The 18,043-nt window shown below is 41.4% G+C and overlaps 1 protein-coding gene across 5 annotated transcripts in view; it reads left to right on the top strand.

Moving 5' to 3' along the window:
• Positions 1-18,043, top strand: part of GHR (growth hormone receptor) — a 310,378-nt gene that overhangs the window by 248,665 nt on the left and 43,670 nt on the right. For all 5 annotated transcript variants that reach the window (XM_027520486.1, XM_027520485.1, XM_027520487.1 and 2 more), the window contains one exon: positions 17,808-17,937. In XM_027520486.1, the coding sequence (XP_027376287.1) occupies positions 17,808-17,937 (130 nt within the window). The remainder of the gene's footprint in view (positions 1-17,807; positions 17,938-18,043) is intronic.

Genomic DNA, 18,043 nt, shown 5'->3' with positions numbered 1-18,043 from the left:
ATATCATTGCATGAATATTTTTAAATCATTTATTTCCTATGTTATGATTAGCTAAACCACCATAATATCAGTTTAATCTGTTTAGCCATTAAATCAGCCATGTAGAACCTATTTTTAAAAATGCCCTAACATGTTAAAAAAAAGAGACAAGTGAAAGAACTACTCACCAACTCTCTAAACTGTGCCTCCCCATCCTTCCCGCAGAACCCTTCTTGTGCCAAATGTGGTGTGTGACTCTGACACAAGCTGAATGAAGGCTCCCTGTGACTCTCCATGTTCATTATTAGTAGACCTGAATTTCTATGTTAAATAAACAACATATGTTAATAAAAGCTTTAGTGTGTTCTTTTCATTCCCAGTGGATCATTTTACACAGTCCATTTTGAAGACGATGACTTAGACAGTCCTTCAGTCCTTTTGGTGATTAGGTAGCCTCTGATTTTTCTAAATACCTGCCAGTATTTAGAGCCTGCTTTTGTTAATACACATTTCCACCCTGTGCATCGTAAGAGTCACATCCTGCAACATCTCTTCCCAGACCTGTCTTCTCACTACTGCACATCCCCTATCCTCTGGTAGCCAGAGAAAAGATTCTGTAAATAAATAAAATATTGCCCTACCTGCCAAGAGCCAATGATTCTACAGTTCAACACTGCAACAATCCACCACAATTTTTAGCACCCTACCATACATAAGAAGGAATCTCAGTAAAAAACACAAGAACCACCACTTCAAGAATGTTTGAGAGCATGCAAGAGATTAATACTTGTGAACTTCCACTTTATTCAGTGAATATTGTATGAACTACAATCTGTGTGTAGTTTCCTTTTGTTTTCAATTTCCTAGTTAACTGACTATATACCTAGATACCTATTTGCTGCCATCTAGTGTAATAAAAATAGGTTAATTATGCATGGAATTCTGGACTCATTACGTGGTTGAATGTTAGTACTTAAAATACTTCATCTGGGTTTCTTAAAAGCTTTCGAAGTGCCTAATAGTGGCCTGTTTTTTCTAAAAACAGGGATCCAAGACATGGTTTAATATTGTCATAGAGTCTAGGGCTCAGGATTTAGCTTGGTTCACTCTATAAATGTGACACTTTGAAATTTGGTGAGGCATTAGAGGTTGTCAGATGTGAAGTAAGTCCATAATGATCATCAGGTCGGCATGTTTAGTGCCCGTGATTGTCCCTTCGTGGAGGCAGTGGAGCACGTAGCCTCGCTTCTTACCAGCTGTGTAACCTTGGCCAATTCATTTCTCTCTCTTTTAACATTATATTCTTCAGCTGAGTGAAATGGTGGGCCTCGCTGAGTATAAGTTTATCTGTAGTCACACCTCTAAGAGTGTGTGACTACATATAAACTTCTGTTTAGAATTGCCAAAGTCATGTTCCCAGAATTCTCTTTTTATGTCTGTAATAAATGTTGCTCCTCTAATTCTTCTATATGTTTGTTTGTCTTTTGGGTTATGGTTAGGAGTGAGTGGAAATCCTGACTTGGAAGAGAGAGAAGCAAATATGGGCCATGATTGTATGTCCTTTATTCTTGAGAGTTCCCCCAATGGAATGTTGTCTACCTGTGGATAAGCAGATATTCACCAAGGTGCATTTAACCGCCTCTCTTAACTCACAGTGGCAAATTTAGAAGTATAATATCTGTTGCAAATTTAGAAGTATAATATCTGTTATAAATGATCAACTTCCTAAAATGCACCTCCATTTTTTCTCTCCTCCCATCCAAACTTTTCTATGAAAGATCCTAGATCCATTGTAATTTATACTGCTTCTCACTTTCTTTATACGGATCAATACAGCTACTCCAGTATTTCCTAAATGGTTTATTTTCTGATCATTTTATATGTGTACATCTTATTTCCCCAACTAGACTGAAAACTTCACAGAAGCATGGACTGTTGTTAGTTTCCTGTTTCCATGAGGGGATTTGACACTGCTAGTTAGGGATACATATGACTCTGACCATAAGCATGCTCTTCTGATTTGCATCGGTTAAAAGGTGAAGTACAAGACCTTCTCAGACCAAGTACAGGACACTTAATCTCTAAGCTGTAGTCTCTACATGCTATCTGACAGCTCGTAGAAGCTGATAAATCTCTGAGCCTGATGCCAAAAAAGCAACCTTACCATAAAGAGAAAACCCAAATAAAACTGAAAGCAGCAGTGCAGTGTATGAGGAAAAACATTTTGAAATGAAAAGAATCTGGATTGAAACCCCAGCCTTGCTGCTTGCTGGTTTGTGCTTTGGCTAAAAATGTTGTACCTTTACTGAAGTTAAACTTCCTTATCTATAAAGTAAAGGTTATTATACTCTCATACACCATTCCTCACAGAAGAGATAGATGTCAAGATGAGATGAGAAGTATGGGGCAAGAACTTAGCACATATGAGAAGTTCAGTCCATGGTAGTCAAAAATAACTTTTACACATTAATATATACAATATACAATAAAAATGATTCCATTTATTAATTGTAAGTGCAATTTCATTATAATCAGGGCGTTGGTAATTGAGGTACTAAAGTGAGTGGTACATTCCCATGGAGCACTGGTTCTTACCAGGGGTGAGTCTCACCCCCAGGGGACATTTGGCACTAGCTAGAAATAGTTTGGTGGTCACAGCTGGAGGAGAGGGCAGAGATGCTGACATCTCGTGGGTAGAGAATGATGCTAAACATCCTCCCGTGCTCAGAATTGTTTTGTAATTGCTCAGTCATGTCCAACTCTTTGCAACACCATGAACTGTAGCCCACTAGGCTCCTCTGTCTATGGGACTTCCCAGACAACAATACTGGAATGGTTGCCATTTCCTTCTCCAGGGGATCTGCCCGACCCAGGAATTAAACCTGTGTCTCTTGCATCACCTGCATTGGCAGGCAGATTCTTTACCACTCAGCCACCTGGGAAGCTCAGGATAGCCCTCACAATAAAGAGTTAGCTGCCCTAAAGTATCAACCCTGCTATAGAACCTAGAGAGCCCATTACTTCTGACAAAAATGTGTTTTACATTTGAGACTGACTGGATACATGAATAAGAAAGTAGTTTCCATTTTGGTGGATTCTAAGTAGATTTGCCTAGTTGTTGGAGAAGACTCTTGAGAGTCCCTTGGACTGCAAGGAGATCCAACCAGTCCATTCTAAAGGAGATCAGTCTTGGGTGTTCTTTGGAAGGAATGATGCTAAAGCTGAAACTCCAGTACTTTGGCCACCTCATGCAAAGAGTTGACTCATTGGAAAAGACCCTGATGCTGGGAGGGATTGGGGGAAGGAGGAAATGGGGACGACAGAGGATGAGATGGCTGGATGGCATCACTAACTCGATGGACGTGAGTTTGAGTGAACTCCAGGAGTTGGTGATGGACAGGGAGGCCTGGCATGCTGCAATTCATGGGGTCACAAAGAGTCGGACACGACTGAGCGACTGAACTGAACTGAAATATCTTTCTGGGCTTCCCTGGCGGCTCAGATGGCAAAGAATCTGCCTGCAATGCAGGAGACCTGGGTTCGATCCCTGGGTTGGGAAGATACCATGGAGAAAGGAGTGGCTTCCCACTCTAGTATTCCTTCCTAGAGAATTCCATGACAGAAGAGCCTAGCAGGCTAGTCTTTGGGGTTGCAAAGAGTCAGACACAACTGAACAACCAACTTTTACTTTTTTCAAATACCTTTCTATGTGAACCATTTCCGTGTTTCAGAGTCTCATTGTGAATCATACTTTTAGACTAAATTATTACAATGTATAAGGCCCTGTTATATTTCAAAAATAGCCTGGAAACTCAATAGATGAAGGCGTGAGGACCTAACTAATCCACATGAGTAAATACGAGAGCTTTATATACAATTTTAAATTTAGTGAGTTTGTCCTCTGTAATAATGGTGATGGTTCTTTGTTGAAAACCAGTCACATGTCAGGCACTTTATGTAAATAATCTGATTTAATTTTCAGCAACCTGATAGGTATTTTGCTTTCATTTTGCACATGGGAAAATATAATATTTCTAGCAAGTTCCACATCTGAGATTCACACCCACATTCAGCTGGCCTTCAAGCCTGTGCTCTTTCTGCTGCTCCGTGATGCCCCTATTCACCAAGGGTCTAAGACTGGAAACAGAGGCAGGTGTGTTTTAGAGGAAATAAGGTAGGAAAGAAACATCGATTAGGGGCTTCGCTCAGGAAGGTTGGATTGGGTCTCTTGCTGAGGGGCCCATGAGTGTCCATGAACTAGGTGAAAACCTGGAGCTTTCTCAGGACAGTGGATCAGAGAGAATGGATTTGTTGAAATGGGTATTAGCTCTATACCTCAAATTTATACAGCTTGCCAGTTTAGCAACTTTTTTTAGGTCTTCCATGTTTAAGCTGATGCAATGAATTTTCTGAATTCTTCCTTTTTAGTTAAGTATTTTTTCTTTTGAAATCAGTTCTACCATCTAAGCAAGTACTGTCAAATAGAAATGCGAGTGCTACATATGCAGTTTGAGGGCTTTCCAGGTGGCACAATGGCAAAGAACCTGCCTGCCAATGCAGGAAGCAAGAGATGCAGGTTCAATCCCTGGGTCAGGAAGATACCCTGGAGTAGAAAATGGCAGCCCACTCCCATATTTTTGCCTGGAAAATTCCATGAACAGAGGAGCCTGGCAGGCTACAGTCCATGGGTTCGCAAAGAGTCAGACACAACTGAGCACCACCCACCCCACACACACATACAATCTTAAATTTTCTATTAGCCACATTAAAAAAGTAAAAAAAACAGGTAAAATTAACTTTTATATCTTATTTAGCTGAATATTAAATAAGATATATTTATACTATAATTTCAACATGTAATCAACCTAATAAAACGGTATTGTGATATTTTACATTATTTTTTCATAATCTTCAAAATTCAGTGTGTATTTTACATCACACTTTGGGATGCCAAAGTTTCAGAGAAATGAAATGTAGTCCTATTGAAACAAAGTTATATTTAAGGCAAAAACATTTTACACTGCTTTCATTTTTAAATGTAAATTAATTAAAATTGAATAAAATTAAAAATTCAAAATCTTGGTCACAGTGTCCCCATTTCAAGTCCTCAATTGCAACATGACACTAACAGCTACCATACTGGATGACACAGATCTAAATTCTTGCCCCTTGGAATGTGGTCACCAGAAGCAGCATCCAGAAACTTGTGAAAAGTTCAAAATCTCAGGTCCTACCTACTGAATCTGCATTTTAACAAGATTTCAACTTTGGATTTCTCATACTAAAGTTTGAAAAGCATCTCTCTCAAAAAACGTGAATCTCTCCAACAGAGAACTGCAGGAGTGAATAAATGAAGAACTACGAGGATTTAGGAAATTTGCTGCTGGAGCACTGCCAGGGCTTGGTATGATGTGTTCCACTGAGACATAGTCATTTCCCACAAAGGCAGCCGTGGCCATTCTACTGTGTGCACTGACACAGGGCTGTCCTGGAGCCCGGAGCTGGCTCTAGTCCCAGGATCTATGGCGCAGAATCTCACACTAACGTCCATGACTCCCACAGTTAAGGCAGCTGCATTCTCACAACACCGTATATGCTTAAAACTGCAACTTTAAATCCCCCAAAACACAGCTGCGAGCATGTGTTTCTGCTCCACACAGTGGAATTTAAGGCTGGGCCTTCCTGGGAGACCCCAGGAAGATCACCCACAGAGGGGCTTGTGCTGTCCACCACACTGCCATCTCGGAGATTTCAGTGCATGCTGCTTTGCCTTGCTAACCTTATTTGGTGTGTTTTTCACAGGACTCGGCATTTAAGGGGCCTTTCAATATATCTGCTAAGGAATTCATTGTACTAATCTAACACAGAAGCTCATTGTTCTAATTCAGAGCTTCCCAACCGTGCTTGCATGTTAGAGTCACCTGGGGCATTTTTTAAAATACCAATGCCTAAGTAGCACTTCAGTCTTTTTCCCTCTGTACATTGAGAGTAGTGTTTATATTTTTAAAGATATAAGTGACATCTAACACTGTATAGGCATCACCCCATCTAATTAAATTAGATCTCTGGAAGGTATGTTGTTAAAGACCACCAGGTGATGTAAATGTGCAGCCAGCGTTGAGAACCACCGGTCTAATTTAAAAGAGCCCTTAGCTGGCAGTCAGAGACCTTAAGTTAATCCTTCTCAATCTTTAATGTACATAATACAGATAACTTGGGAACTTGTTAGAATGCAAATTCTGATTCAACCCAAAGAGGACAAATAAGCCCAACCTTATGTACAGATATGTCCCTCGTGGCATTTGGTTCTTGACCATCATCAATCTTTTTCCATCTCAGCAAACTAGGATTAGTTCACCACTCTCTCCTTATTCATCTTTGAAGACTTCATCTGTCTCTCTATCCTCAGCTATTAGTCATCACAAGATTCTTTGATTTCCTAAAAGCAATTATTATCTTTATTGGAACTACCTTTTATTGTTAACTACTTCTCACATATTATTTCCTGTACTACTACAGCTCTTCAAAGGCAGACTCCATGTGTCATGTTATTTTCATAATTCCCATAACACTCAAAAGACTACCTTACACATAATGGGTACCACATAAATGCTTCTTGACTAATAGAGTGTCTATATGAAAGTCTCTTTAAAATCCCAAACAAGTTAAAAATGCAAGATGTTTTTCATTGTTGAGAAGACAAAAAAAAATTCAATGTTTGTGTTAGCTTTTTCCATTCTGGGTACATATTTAAATTTTGGAGAACTACTTTGTAAGTTAATAGTCTTATTTGTTTGGAAGAGGGTATTATCGTCATTTTACACCAGATAATTCTTTGTCATCTGGTCACAGGAAGTCTCCTGTGCACTGTAGGGTGTTTCACAGCATCTCTGGCCTCTACCTGAAAAATGTCACCCCTCCCCCAGCCATGACAATCCAGTATGTCTCCAGCAAACATCTACTGGGAAGGAAACCCACCCTGGTTGACAGCTCTTGGTTTAGAAGAATGAAGAGTGACACAGCTGCCTTGCTGCAGCACTAAATACCTTTAAAAATTCATATACACACACACACAAGAATTACAAGCTATGTTCCTGAGAAATATGTATATAAGTATTTATAGAAAAATGTTCTCTCATATTTTGGAAGCCATGGCTGTGTATACCATATTTATCTTTGCATTTGTCATACTGGACATTCTTTTATGGAAATAGAAATATATACATGAAACATTTTAAAAATCTGAATATAGACTTCAGAATTCAAACATGTGGTGGGAATAAATTATACCAAGCGAGAAAGTATCCACAGAGCAAAAGTTATGAAGAAAGAATGACCAGGCGAATCTCTCTCAGGGAACTGGCCCAGCCTCTTGCTAGAAAATTGTCTGCTGCGCCATCATCCTTGGACATTTACTGTTCCAGCAAGTGATGCTCATTAAGCTGGAGCCTGGCACATAAACAGATGTTCAATGATTGTTGAATAAGTGGACAATTGAATGAATTCATGTTGCATGTGCCTGTAACCCTAAAACTAAAAAACTTTGGTGTCCTCATTACAAAAGACCCTGTTTTACTGCATTTGAAACTCCAAACCTTAGAAATGCAATTACATAGAAGACTACATCATCATCAGTGAGAATTAAACGGCCTTGACAAAATTACAAGGATGGGAAAATAAAGACTCATTCATCATTTGGTTTCTTCTGGCGATTGAAGGTTCCCCTGAGACTTTAGGAGGTTTGTGTTTTTCAGTGACAAGAGTTTTGACTTTGGCAAAGCATGGCTATACTTTTAGGCTTGGATGAGAATATACCCACATGTACTTTCCCCTCCCATTCCTGGCAAAGAACTTGTCTGTGAGAACCAGACAAGAGGCTCCAGTGGTGGGAACAAGCAGGATGTCTTCTGGACTCAGAAGGGAAAAGATGATATAAGTCAGTGGTTCTTGAATCCTTCTGTCCTTTAAAATCGCTGAGGAGCTTTTAAAAATCCAATAGCCAGATAACTAAATTGGTGATTCCATATATTATCAGTTAAAGTAGAATCTCAAAGAGTAGAACACAGCATCAGTAATTATTTTTAATTCCCCAGATTCCAGCATCAGTTCAGTTCAGTCGCTCAGTCGTGTCCGACTCTTTGCGACCCCATGAATCGCAGCACTCCAGGCCTCCCTGTCCATCACCAACTCCCGGAGTTCACTCAGACTCACGTCCATCAAGTCAGAGATGCCATCCAGCCATCTCATCCTCTGTCGTCCCCTTCTCCTCCTGCCCCCAATCCCTCCCAGCATCACAGTCTTTTCCAATGAGTCAGTTCTTTGCATGAGGTGGCCAAAGTACTGGAGTTTCAGCTTTAGCATCATTCCTTCCAAAGAAATCCCAGGGCTGATCTCCTTCAGAATGGACTGGTTGGATCTCCTTGCAGTCCAAGGGACTCTCAAGAGTCTTCTCCAACACCACACTTCAAAAGCATCAATTCTTCAGCACTCAGCCTTCTTCACAGTCCAACTCTCACATCCATACATGACTACAGGAAGAACCATAGCCTTGACTAGATGGACCTTTGTTGGCAAAGTAATGTCTCTGCTTTTCAATATGCTATCTACGTTGGTCATAACTTTCCTTCCAAGGAGTAAGCGTCTTTTTATTTCATGGCTGCAGTCACCATCTGCAGAGATTTTGGAGCCCAAACAAATAAAGTCTGATACTGTTTCCCCATCTATTTCTCATGAAGTGATGGGACCAGATGCCACAATCTTCGTTTTCTGACTGTTAAGCTTTAAGCCAACTTTTTCACTCTCCTCTTTCACTTTCATCAAGAGGCTTTTTAGTTCCTCTTCACTTTCTGCCATAAGAGTGGTGTCATCTGCATATTTGAAGTTATTGATATTTCTTCCGGCATTCTTGATTCCAGCTTACAATGTGCTAATTCTGAGTACAGCCCCTCTGCCAGCCACCTATTTCCAGGAATTGGGATCATTTCACTAAAAAGAACCTGATAACCTCATTCACAAGTGCTTCAGCTAAGTTTCACTTGGGACATTTTCATATGGCCAGGGGATCCAGTAGTCTTTTCTTAAGATTTTTTTTTTTGACGTGGATCATTTTAAAGTCTTTATTGAATTTGTTAGAATTTTGCTTCAGTTTTATGTTTTGGATTTTTGGCCACGAGTGATCTTAACTCCCTGACCAGGGATAGAAGCCACACCCCCAGCATTGGAAGGTGAAGTCTTAACCACTGGACCACCAGGGAAGTCCCCCTCTAGTAGTGTCTTCTGTGCAGTGAGTTATAAACCCTTATATTGTGACATGCCTAAATTAACAACGCATGCCGTATGCTGAGTCATGTCCAGCTCTTTGTGGCCCCATGGACTATAGCCTACCAGTCTCCTGGAATTTTTCCAGACAAGAATACTGGAGTGGGTGCCATGCCCTCCTCCAGGGGATCTTCCTGACTCAGGGACTGGACCCGCGTCTCTTGCGTCTCCTGCATTGGCAGGCAGGTTCTTTACCACTAGCGCCACCTGGGAAGCCCCGTCTAACTTGTGAAGAACTGTTAAACTTTTTCTGCAGTGACTGTACCAGTTTACATTCCTACTGGAGGTTTCAATTATTCTACACCCTCTTGCTTTATATTTTAATTATTTGATTATATTATCTAAGATGTCCCTTGCTTCAACCAAACAAAAAATAAATTTTACTAAATTTAATGTTGTTTCTTTGACATATTAAAACCATGCTATAAGAATTTTTTTTTAAATAATAAAACTATGGCAGTTCTATTTCCTAAGTCAGTTATCCTGCAGGGCAGTAAGTATGCGTCTTGGAGGTGACACTCCTCTTTCATCTTCCAGCAGGCTATACTGTTAGAACCTGGAGCAGCTGGAACTGCCTTGGTAGATCCCTCTCCCTAGCCAGAGAAAAAACACCAGGGAAAATAGTGCTCCCACCTGCCCACTCAATTTTAAGAGAATTGATGGGAGAAGAGAGAAAGTCTTAGATAGGAAAGTGTGTGACCATTCTGTCCTAGAGAATTGAGTGAAATAATGGGAAAGTTCTGTGTATGTGTGTGTGTGAGTTGCTCAGTCGTGTCCGACTCTTCGCAACCCCATGGACTGTAGCCCACCAGGCTCCTTTGTCCATGGAATTTTCTAGGCAAGAATACTGGAGTGGGTTGTCATTCCCTTCTCCAGGGATCTTCCCAACCCAGGGATTGAACCTGGGTCTCTCGCACTTCAGGCAGATTCTTTACTGTCTGAGCCACCAGGGAAAGCAATGAGTAAGCTAAATACACTGAATAAATGCCATGGAGAAGAAAGGAAAGGGGAGAAGAATGATTAATTAATTACCCTGAATATTCAAAACTAGGATTAATTATGTTCAACCACAACGGTTTCAGAAGGGAAGTAAATACATTTGATAATGAAACTGTTCCATGAAAATTAAATAAAACAACAAAACAAACTTTGTGAAAAGATAGAGGCTTAAACGCTAACAGTCCTGCATGCATAGCTCTGTTTCCTGACACTGCCATACAGATGAGCTATCCACAGGGGCCGCATCCAGTTAAGTTCCCTGCCAGACCACATGTGCCGCAAATACTGTTCCAAGACCCTGTAAAGTTCACTTGACTTGACATTCATCTTAAAGTAACTGGATGTTTTCACTAAGTCCTTGTTTTAGTCAACCTTACAGTGTTTTAAATGCACCAAGAATCTATTTTTTAAAGCATACTAGAGTTATTTAAAATAATAAAAAAGAAAGAAATGAATAGTTCAGGGGAAATTTTGTGAACTCTCGGTCTGAACTCTAAGCCATTAAGCGCCTAAGCAGAAGATTTTACAGCTGTGCCTTCCTCATTTCTGCAGAGAACCATAAAGGAAGTCAAGCGTGAAGGTGAATTCCTTACATTTAGTATTGTCCAATGCAAAATACTTTATTGGATTCTTTGCCAATTTCCAGTGTTAAAGATTTTTTTCCAATAGCTTATACAAACTGAGTAGTCACAGTTTCAGAACCATTTGATAATTCGTAGGTTATAAAAAGCCTACCAGACTTTTAAAATGTGTGTTCTTTGACACTAGATTATCTATGTGCTCAGTTGTGTCCAACTCCTTTCAGCTCCTTGGACTGTAGTCCACCAGGCTCCTCTGCCCATGGAATTTTCCGGGCAATACTGGAGTGGGATGCCATTTCCTTCTCCAGGAGATCTTCCCAACCCAGGGATCAAACTTGTGTCTCTTGAATTTCCTGCATTGGCAGGCAGGTTCCTTACCACTAGCACCACCTTGGAAGCCCATTTTATCTCTAAGGCAGCTTACTTACTTAACAATAGTGATCAACCAAGAAGTTTACAGACTTCTTTTACCACATTTTGACAGGCTAGCATCCATCAAAGACAAGACATTTATTTAGTAAAGGGTTTAAGATGCTCTAGGGTGGAGAAATCACTGAATTTCTGAAGCTCTTCAAATAGGTGAGTGCTTTGAAAATAACAAGTGTACTTTGGAGGATGAAGTGAAGTGAAATTCTCTCTGTTGTGTCTGACTCTTTGTGACCCCATGGACTGTACAGTCCATGGAATTCTCCAGGCCAGAATACTGGAGTACCGGGTAGCCATTCCCTTCTCCAGGGGATCTTCCCAACCCAGGGATCAGACCCAGGTCTAATGCATTGTGGGCAGATTCTTTACCATCTGAGCCACCAAGGATGCATGGCCTCAAAGCAGAGGTTCAAAAGGGAAGACTCCAGAAAGCTGGGCAAGGCGTTCTTTTCCCTCCACCTAAGTGTTTACAAGTGTGTGCAAAATACAGTGCCCCCCAGTCCAGAACCTAGTCCCCAGGAAGACCAGCAAATATTTATGCTTTACAAAAAAATAAAAGGTAACATTTTAGAAACACAACTCAACCACCTAGCCCATTCCACTTATTTACTTATGAAGTTCATTTGTCTGTTCTATAAAATTGTCTTTTGTATGCCTTTGCAAGTTTTCATTCTTAATCATATCAACGGCCTTTGTTTTCTTTCCTTACTGTCTATGCCACCCAATTCAAAAGGCAGCTGTCAACTGTCTGCGCTCAGTTATGCTTTGGTCAGAGAGCAAGGTTGTCTCTTCACAAGATACTGAGTCCCCAGCCCCCTTTCAGCAGTGATAACAAGTGTCCAGGACTGTTGACAGCAGATGGTCCACATGACAGGCTATAGGGGAGGTTGTACATTGAAGGGCACGTGGCTGCAGTGTGCCTGCCTTCCCCTCCATGACCTGGTGCTCCAGGAAGAACGTTGTCCTTTCCTTCCAAAAGCCCCTTTCCTTCTAGCCTTCCCCTCCCACTTCAATTGCTCCTCTTCTTCCTTCTCTTCTAACCCTGAACCCTCAAGCACACATTGGGCACTTGTATGTGATTTCATTTGGCTTTTGTTTCTGTTTTGTCATGAGTTGAGGATGGGAGAGTGTGACTGGTGAGAGAGGGGAAGAAGGCAAATGACTATTTCAGTGGCAGCAGCTGCTTGATGTCTGTGTCCTGCCCCGGAAGATTGTCTTCCTCCAAAGGGAGAGCCCCTGGGCAGGGAAGGGGGCCCGGCCAGTCTGGCTGAAGAGTCAGTCATGGTCACTGTCAAAGGCGATGTGGGGCAACCAGCAGAGCCTCCCAGCCATTTGTGATCCTTCTGTCATCATAGGATTGAACATAAATCGACTTTTCAAAACTTGAATTGTAATAAAACTCTCTTCAAGCTTTCTTGGAGTAATAATTTCAGTAAGAATACTAGTTTATTTTTAATTTTTATTACCAGTTTATAGTCCACCAGAAATTTGGGCAGGTTTAGCATTTAGATGTAGTATTTTGTATATATATTTGAAATCTCTCTTAGTTCTTCAAGAGTTCATGAACCATTATTATATTCTTTGGAGGCCATAATTAACATTCATATCCTTCTAGCACCCTCCAGAACTTGGCTCACAGGACTAACACCAAGTGACACTCTTCATCTGTAGTTGTGCTAGAACTGATCAGAGAACCTAACGCTATGGAAAGCCAACTTTTCAGTGCTTACATATAGCTGTGTTTCTCTACAGCAGTGGCTGTCTCAACCTGGGCTGCATATTTCAAGCAATGGGTGAACTTTAAAAAATCTCAATGCCCATGCTGCACCCCTGCTACATTTGGTCAAGCCTCTAGGAGTAGACCAAGGGATCAGTATCTTTCACAATTCCTCAGTTGATTCTGATGTGCAGCCACAGTTAGGAAATCCTGCTCTTAGGGCTGCCAGGTTACAGATAACCGAGAGTTTAGTTAGAGCACGTCTGTTTGCTTATCATCTTTCCTTTCTGGGGATTTTTGAGAAGCAAAAGAGAATTATCTAATAAAAAAAGCTACTATTTTTTGCTAGTACCAAGAGTTTAGATAAAATCACATAGATTTGTGTTTTAATCCCATCTGCATACAACAGTAATATAAATATGGGCAGCTCACTTCTCTGAACTCCAGTTTTACCCATTTCTAAGTATAAATAGTACCTGCCTTCTAGAGCTGTTATTAGTGTTAAAGGAGATTATATAAGCATGATATTATCAACATGATGTAATATATAGCACGATGTATGTAAACTAGTAATAATAACTAAAATAAGTATGTCATTACAGTTATTTTCAAAATGGAACTCCAAAGAGAATAAAAATGAATCCCAAATGTATTATTAATATTTTTGAATCTTGAGCATTGTTAATACTAACATTTCTTCAGGAGGCAGGACCACTTGAGTTGAAATAGTCATTTGTCTTAGTGAGAATTTCTCACTAAGGGTCAAAGGTGGTTTCTCCTGTCCATTGCAACATTAAGAGATGCTGTAAATGGATAGTGTACTACACTGTCTTTAGGGCTATACTAAAAAAAAAAAAATCACGAACAGGTAAGAAGTATTTCTACTTTAGAAATGACTGTATGTGGCTCATCAAAGAGGAACTCAGAGAGTATCATAACCATTGGTCGTCTTCATAGTGAAACACAGAACAAGTTTCTACTGGGATTTTTAGATCTAATAGGTGCTCATTTTAAGGTTAGGCCAGTACCTCTCAGATTTGGAAAAGCTCAGTATGACTCTAAGGAACTGGACTTAGGAATGCTGAATGTCTTCAACCATAGTGGTAACAGCTGAAGCAGGAGGAAACTAAGAAAAAGAGAAGCAGCCAGCTATACTGCAGTTCTTCTTGCCTCCAAAAGGGAATTTACCCCCTTTCCTATGCTCATGGTGACATATTCTATTTGTGACTTATGTCATTCTTAAATGGTTCTTTGAAGTTCTGATGTGCTCAGTGACTCCTTGCAACCCCATGGACTGTAGCCTGCGAGGCTCCTCTGTCCATGGGGATTCTCCAAGCAAGAATACTGGAGGGGAGTGCCATGCCCTCCTCCAGGGGATCTTCCCAACCTAGAAATTGAACCCAGGTCTCCTGCATTGCAGGCGGATTCTTTACCATCTGAGCCACCAGAGAAGCCCAATATATTAGATTTATTCCTTATATATCAACAACATTCAAACATTTACTATGGTTAGTATTTTTCCCTATCCTTCCTCCACATGGACTTAGCAGGTGGGCCTGCTTCAGATTCTCTCACAGGGCTGTGCTCAAAGTGCCAGCAAGGGCTGTGGTCTCATCTGTGGTGTGGACTGGGGAAGGATCGGTTTCCACACTCACTGAGCAATTGTTTCCCAGGATTCAGCTCTTGAAGGGTTGTTAGACTGAGGGCCTCAACTTCTTGCTAATTGTGGACCAGAGGCCACCCTCAGTTCTTTGCTGTGTAGTTCTCACCACCATGGCAGCTTGCTTCAGCAAAACCGTCAAGAGACTCAGCCAGCCAGCAAGACAGAAGTCACAGTCTTTTGTATTCTAATCCCAGATGCGATATCCCCTCAGTGCTGTTATATTCCACAGATTCAAGCAAGTTGCTCAAGGGGAGAACATACTTAAGGTTGTGGATAACAGGAGCCTGGGATCCATGGGGCCACAGCACCTAACAGCACACACCCAGCCATAAAAGAAAGGAAAGAAGGAAGGCAAGGAAGAGGCTGCAAGGAAGAAGGAAGAAAAAAAAAAAAGGAAGGCAGGGAAAGGAAGACAGGCAATGAAAGACAGACATTTAAAAAAAGACCAAAAAAGTAGCTTTGCTGCACTGCGTCTACAGCAGGATTCCTCTGTGGGCATGTTATTTCATCACATTAGCACCACAACTATGAATTTCCTATTTCTTACTTAAAATGGAAGATATAATGGGGCTTTCTATACATCTGGAGTTAAAAGGAAACAGAATAATCAGGAACAGTAAGTTGAAGCAAGCAAAATGTGTTTCAAATTAATTCTTTCAAGTTCTTTTCCCTCAAGCTAGCAATTTTTTTCCTTCATGTTTCAAGTTTTCTGATTGGATTTATTCTTTTTACCAGTATGTGGCAGGCTTATTGCACAGAGGCTATAGGAACCTGAATGGTGTTTGCATTTGGTGTTCTCTGGCAGTTTCGGCTCAAATGCCAAAATTATATTTTGATCATGTGCATTGTTATTAACAGCTGTTTATGTCACTTAAGGGCTTTCCGGGTGACTTAGCTAGTAAAGAATCAGCCTGCAATGCAGGAGACCCCAGTTCAATTCCTGAGTCGGGAAGATCCCCTGGAGAAGGGATAGGCTGCCCACTCCAGTATTCATGGGCTTCCCTGGTGGCTCAGATGGTAAAGAATCTGCCTGCAATGTGGGAAACATGGGTTCGATCCCTGGGTTGGGAGGATCCCCTTGAGGAGGGTATGGCAACCCACTCCAGTATTCTTGCCTGGAGAATCCCCATGGACAGAGGAGCCTCGCGGGCTGCAGTTCACGGGGTCGCAAAGAATCAGACACAACTGAGCAACTAAGCACAGCACAGCACATGTCACTTAACTGTAAAGTGACGTCATAAAGTTTAAGAAAGAGTTCATCTATTCCAGCCTCTCTATTGAGGAAGTTGAGGCCCAAATGACTTGGGAAGTTCAAGGCTAAATATTGTCAGAGCTGAGACTAGATCACAGATCTCTCAAATTGAAATCTGGTGTATTTCCTCTCCTCACATTCTGTGCAAAAGAGCAGTCAGAATGTGCATTCCTTCCTCAACATTGCAGGTATTAAAACATGTTTATTGTTGTTGATGTTAAGTCACTAAGTCATGTCCAACTCTTTGCAATCCTGTGGACTGTGGTCCACAAGGCTTCTCTGTCCCTGGGATTCTCCAGGCAAGAATACTGGAGTGGGTAGCCATTCCCGTGTCCAGAGGATCTGCCCCACCCAGGGATCAAACCCATGTGTCCTACATTGGCAGGCATATTCTTTACCAGTGAGCCACCTGGGAAACCCTAAAACATGTTAGTTGTGGCTTAAATGTGGTTTATTTAGCACTTATTTTCTGGAAGGATCTAAAAATAACGCTTCCAGTGCATCAGCTAATAGAAAAAGAACTTTTCCAGCAACTCTACTGTATAATAAAGTGTTTGGCTAACAAAACACACACTTTTTTCATTTGCAACAGATCATACAAGCTCCTATGCTTCAGTTAATTAATACTGACCACCATCTTCAAAATGGCTATGGAAATCAGAAAAAGAATTAAAACTGATACACAAAAATTTGTTTTGTCTCAGACCTACTGCAGATTTTATAGATGCAGAGGAGTCTGCTAATATCCTCACATCTAGGTGGCTTTCTCCACTTCCCATGTTAGAATTGATACATATGTATGCATAAGTTATTTAAAGTAGGTATCTATTTAATAAGTTTACTGGCTGAATCTTTTAAAAGAAGGCAAACGTAACTTTTCATCAAAAATTGGTAAAAAGAGAAAAGGCTCTGTGATGAATGCTGTGGTCCCCACACGACATCCCTTGGGTCCACCTGGTGCCAAGACAGTCATCCATGGTGGTCAGCTGCCACCATGCATATCACTGGGCACATTTCAGGTGCCTGTCAAGGTTTCTAAGAAGTCTAGCAAGGACCCTCGACCCATGTGCAGGTGCAGCCTAGAAGTTCGTGGGCATTTGTACCTCCTGGACAGCCCTCAGCCTTGGGAGGTAGGAGTTGGCATATAACACCCTGGTCTTCCAGACAAGGATACCAGGAAGGCACACTCTGACAGCTTCTCAGAGGGACCTCTGTGGGGTTGCCCCCGCCGGCCACTATGGGAACGAGCTGAATAGCACACACCGTATTAGCTGTTCTCTGCTCCCCACATCCCTCTCTTCCTTTACCGGAGTCACCCTCCTAGTAAACTGCTGCTGCTTCTGCTGCTAAGTCGCTTCAGTCATGTCCGAATCTGTGTGACCCCATAGACAGCAGCCCACCAGGCTCCTCTGTCCCTGGGATTCTCCAGGCAAGAACACTGGAGTGGGTTGCCATTTCCTTCTCCAGTGCATGAAAGTGAAAAGTGAAAGTGAAGTCGCTCAGTCATGTCCAACTCGTAGCGACCCCATGGACTGGAGCCTACCAGACTCCTCCGTCCATGGGATTTTCCAGGCAAGAGTACCGGAGTGGGGTGCCATTGCCTTCTCCTACTTGTGCCCAAGTCCTCATCTCTAACTCTGGTTTCTTAAACAGCATCCCCCACCCCAAGAAATAATGTTGGAAATAAAGACAAAATGGTTTGTTCCTGGAATCAAGGGCTAAGAGAAATAACTGACAACAGCTCTGAAGCTATGGCCCAGAGAAACAGCATTTCTAGAAGTGGTTGCTCTTGATCACTTTAAATGTGTGTCTCATTAGGACCATCCATTACCCTCCTGATTTCATGACTTGTCTTGTCTTTTTACTCTGCAGATTCTTCTGGGAATCCTAAATTCACCAAGTGCCGTTCACCTGAACTGGAGACTTTCTCATGTCACTGGACAGATGGGGCTAATCACAGTTTACAGAGCCCAGGATCTGTACAGATGTTCTATATCAGAAGGTATGGGCTTCATGCTTTTCTGATTTCTGTCCATGAATTTTCTGATGAAAATCCATTGAGTGTCATGCAGTGGTGGGAATGGAAATAATCTTCTTTGGTGATCTAA

This window comes from Bos indicus x Bos taurus, chromosome 20, assembly GCF_003369695.1.
Source record: "Bos indicus x Bos taurus breed Angus x Brahman F1 hybrid chromosome 20, Bos_hybrid_MaternalHap_v2.0, whole genome shotgun sequence".
Lineage (NCBI taxonomy): Eukaryota > Metazoa > Chordata > Mammalia > Artiodactyla > Bovidae > Bos > Bos indicus x Bos taurus.
The sequence above is the reverse complement of the archived record's forward strand: the minus strand, read 5'-3'. Positions and strand labels throughout refer to the sequence as shown.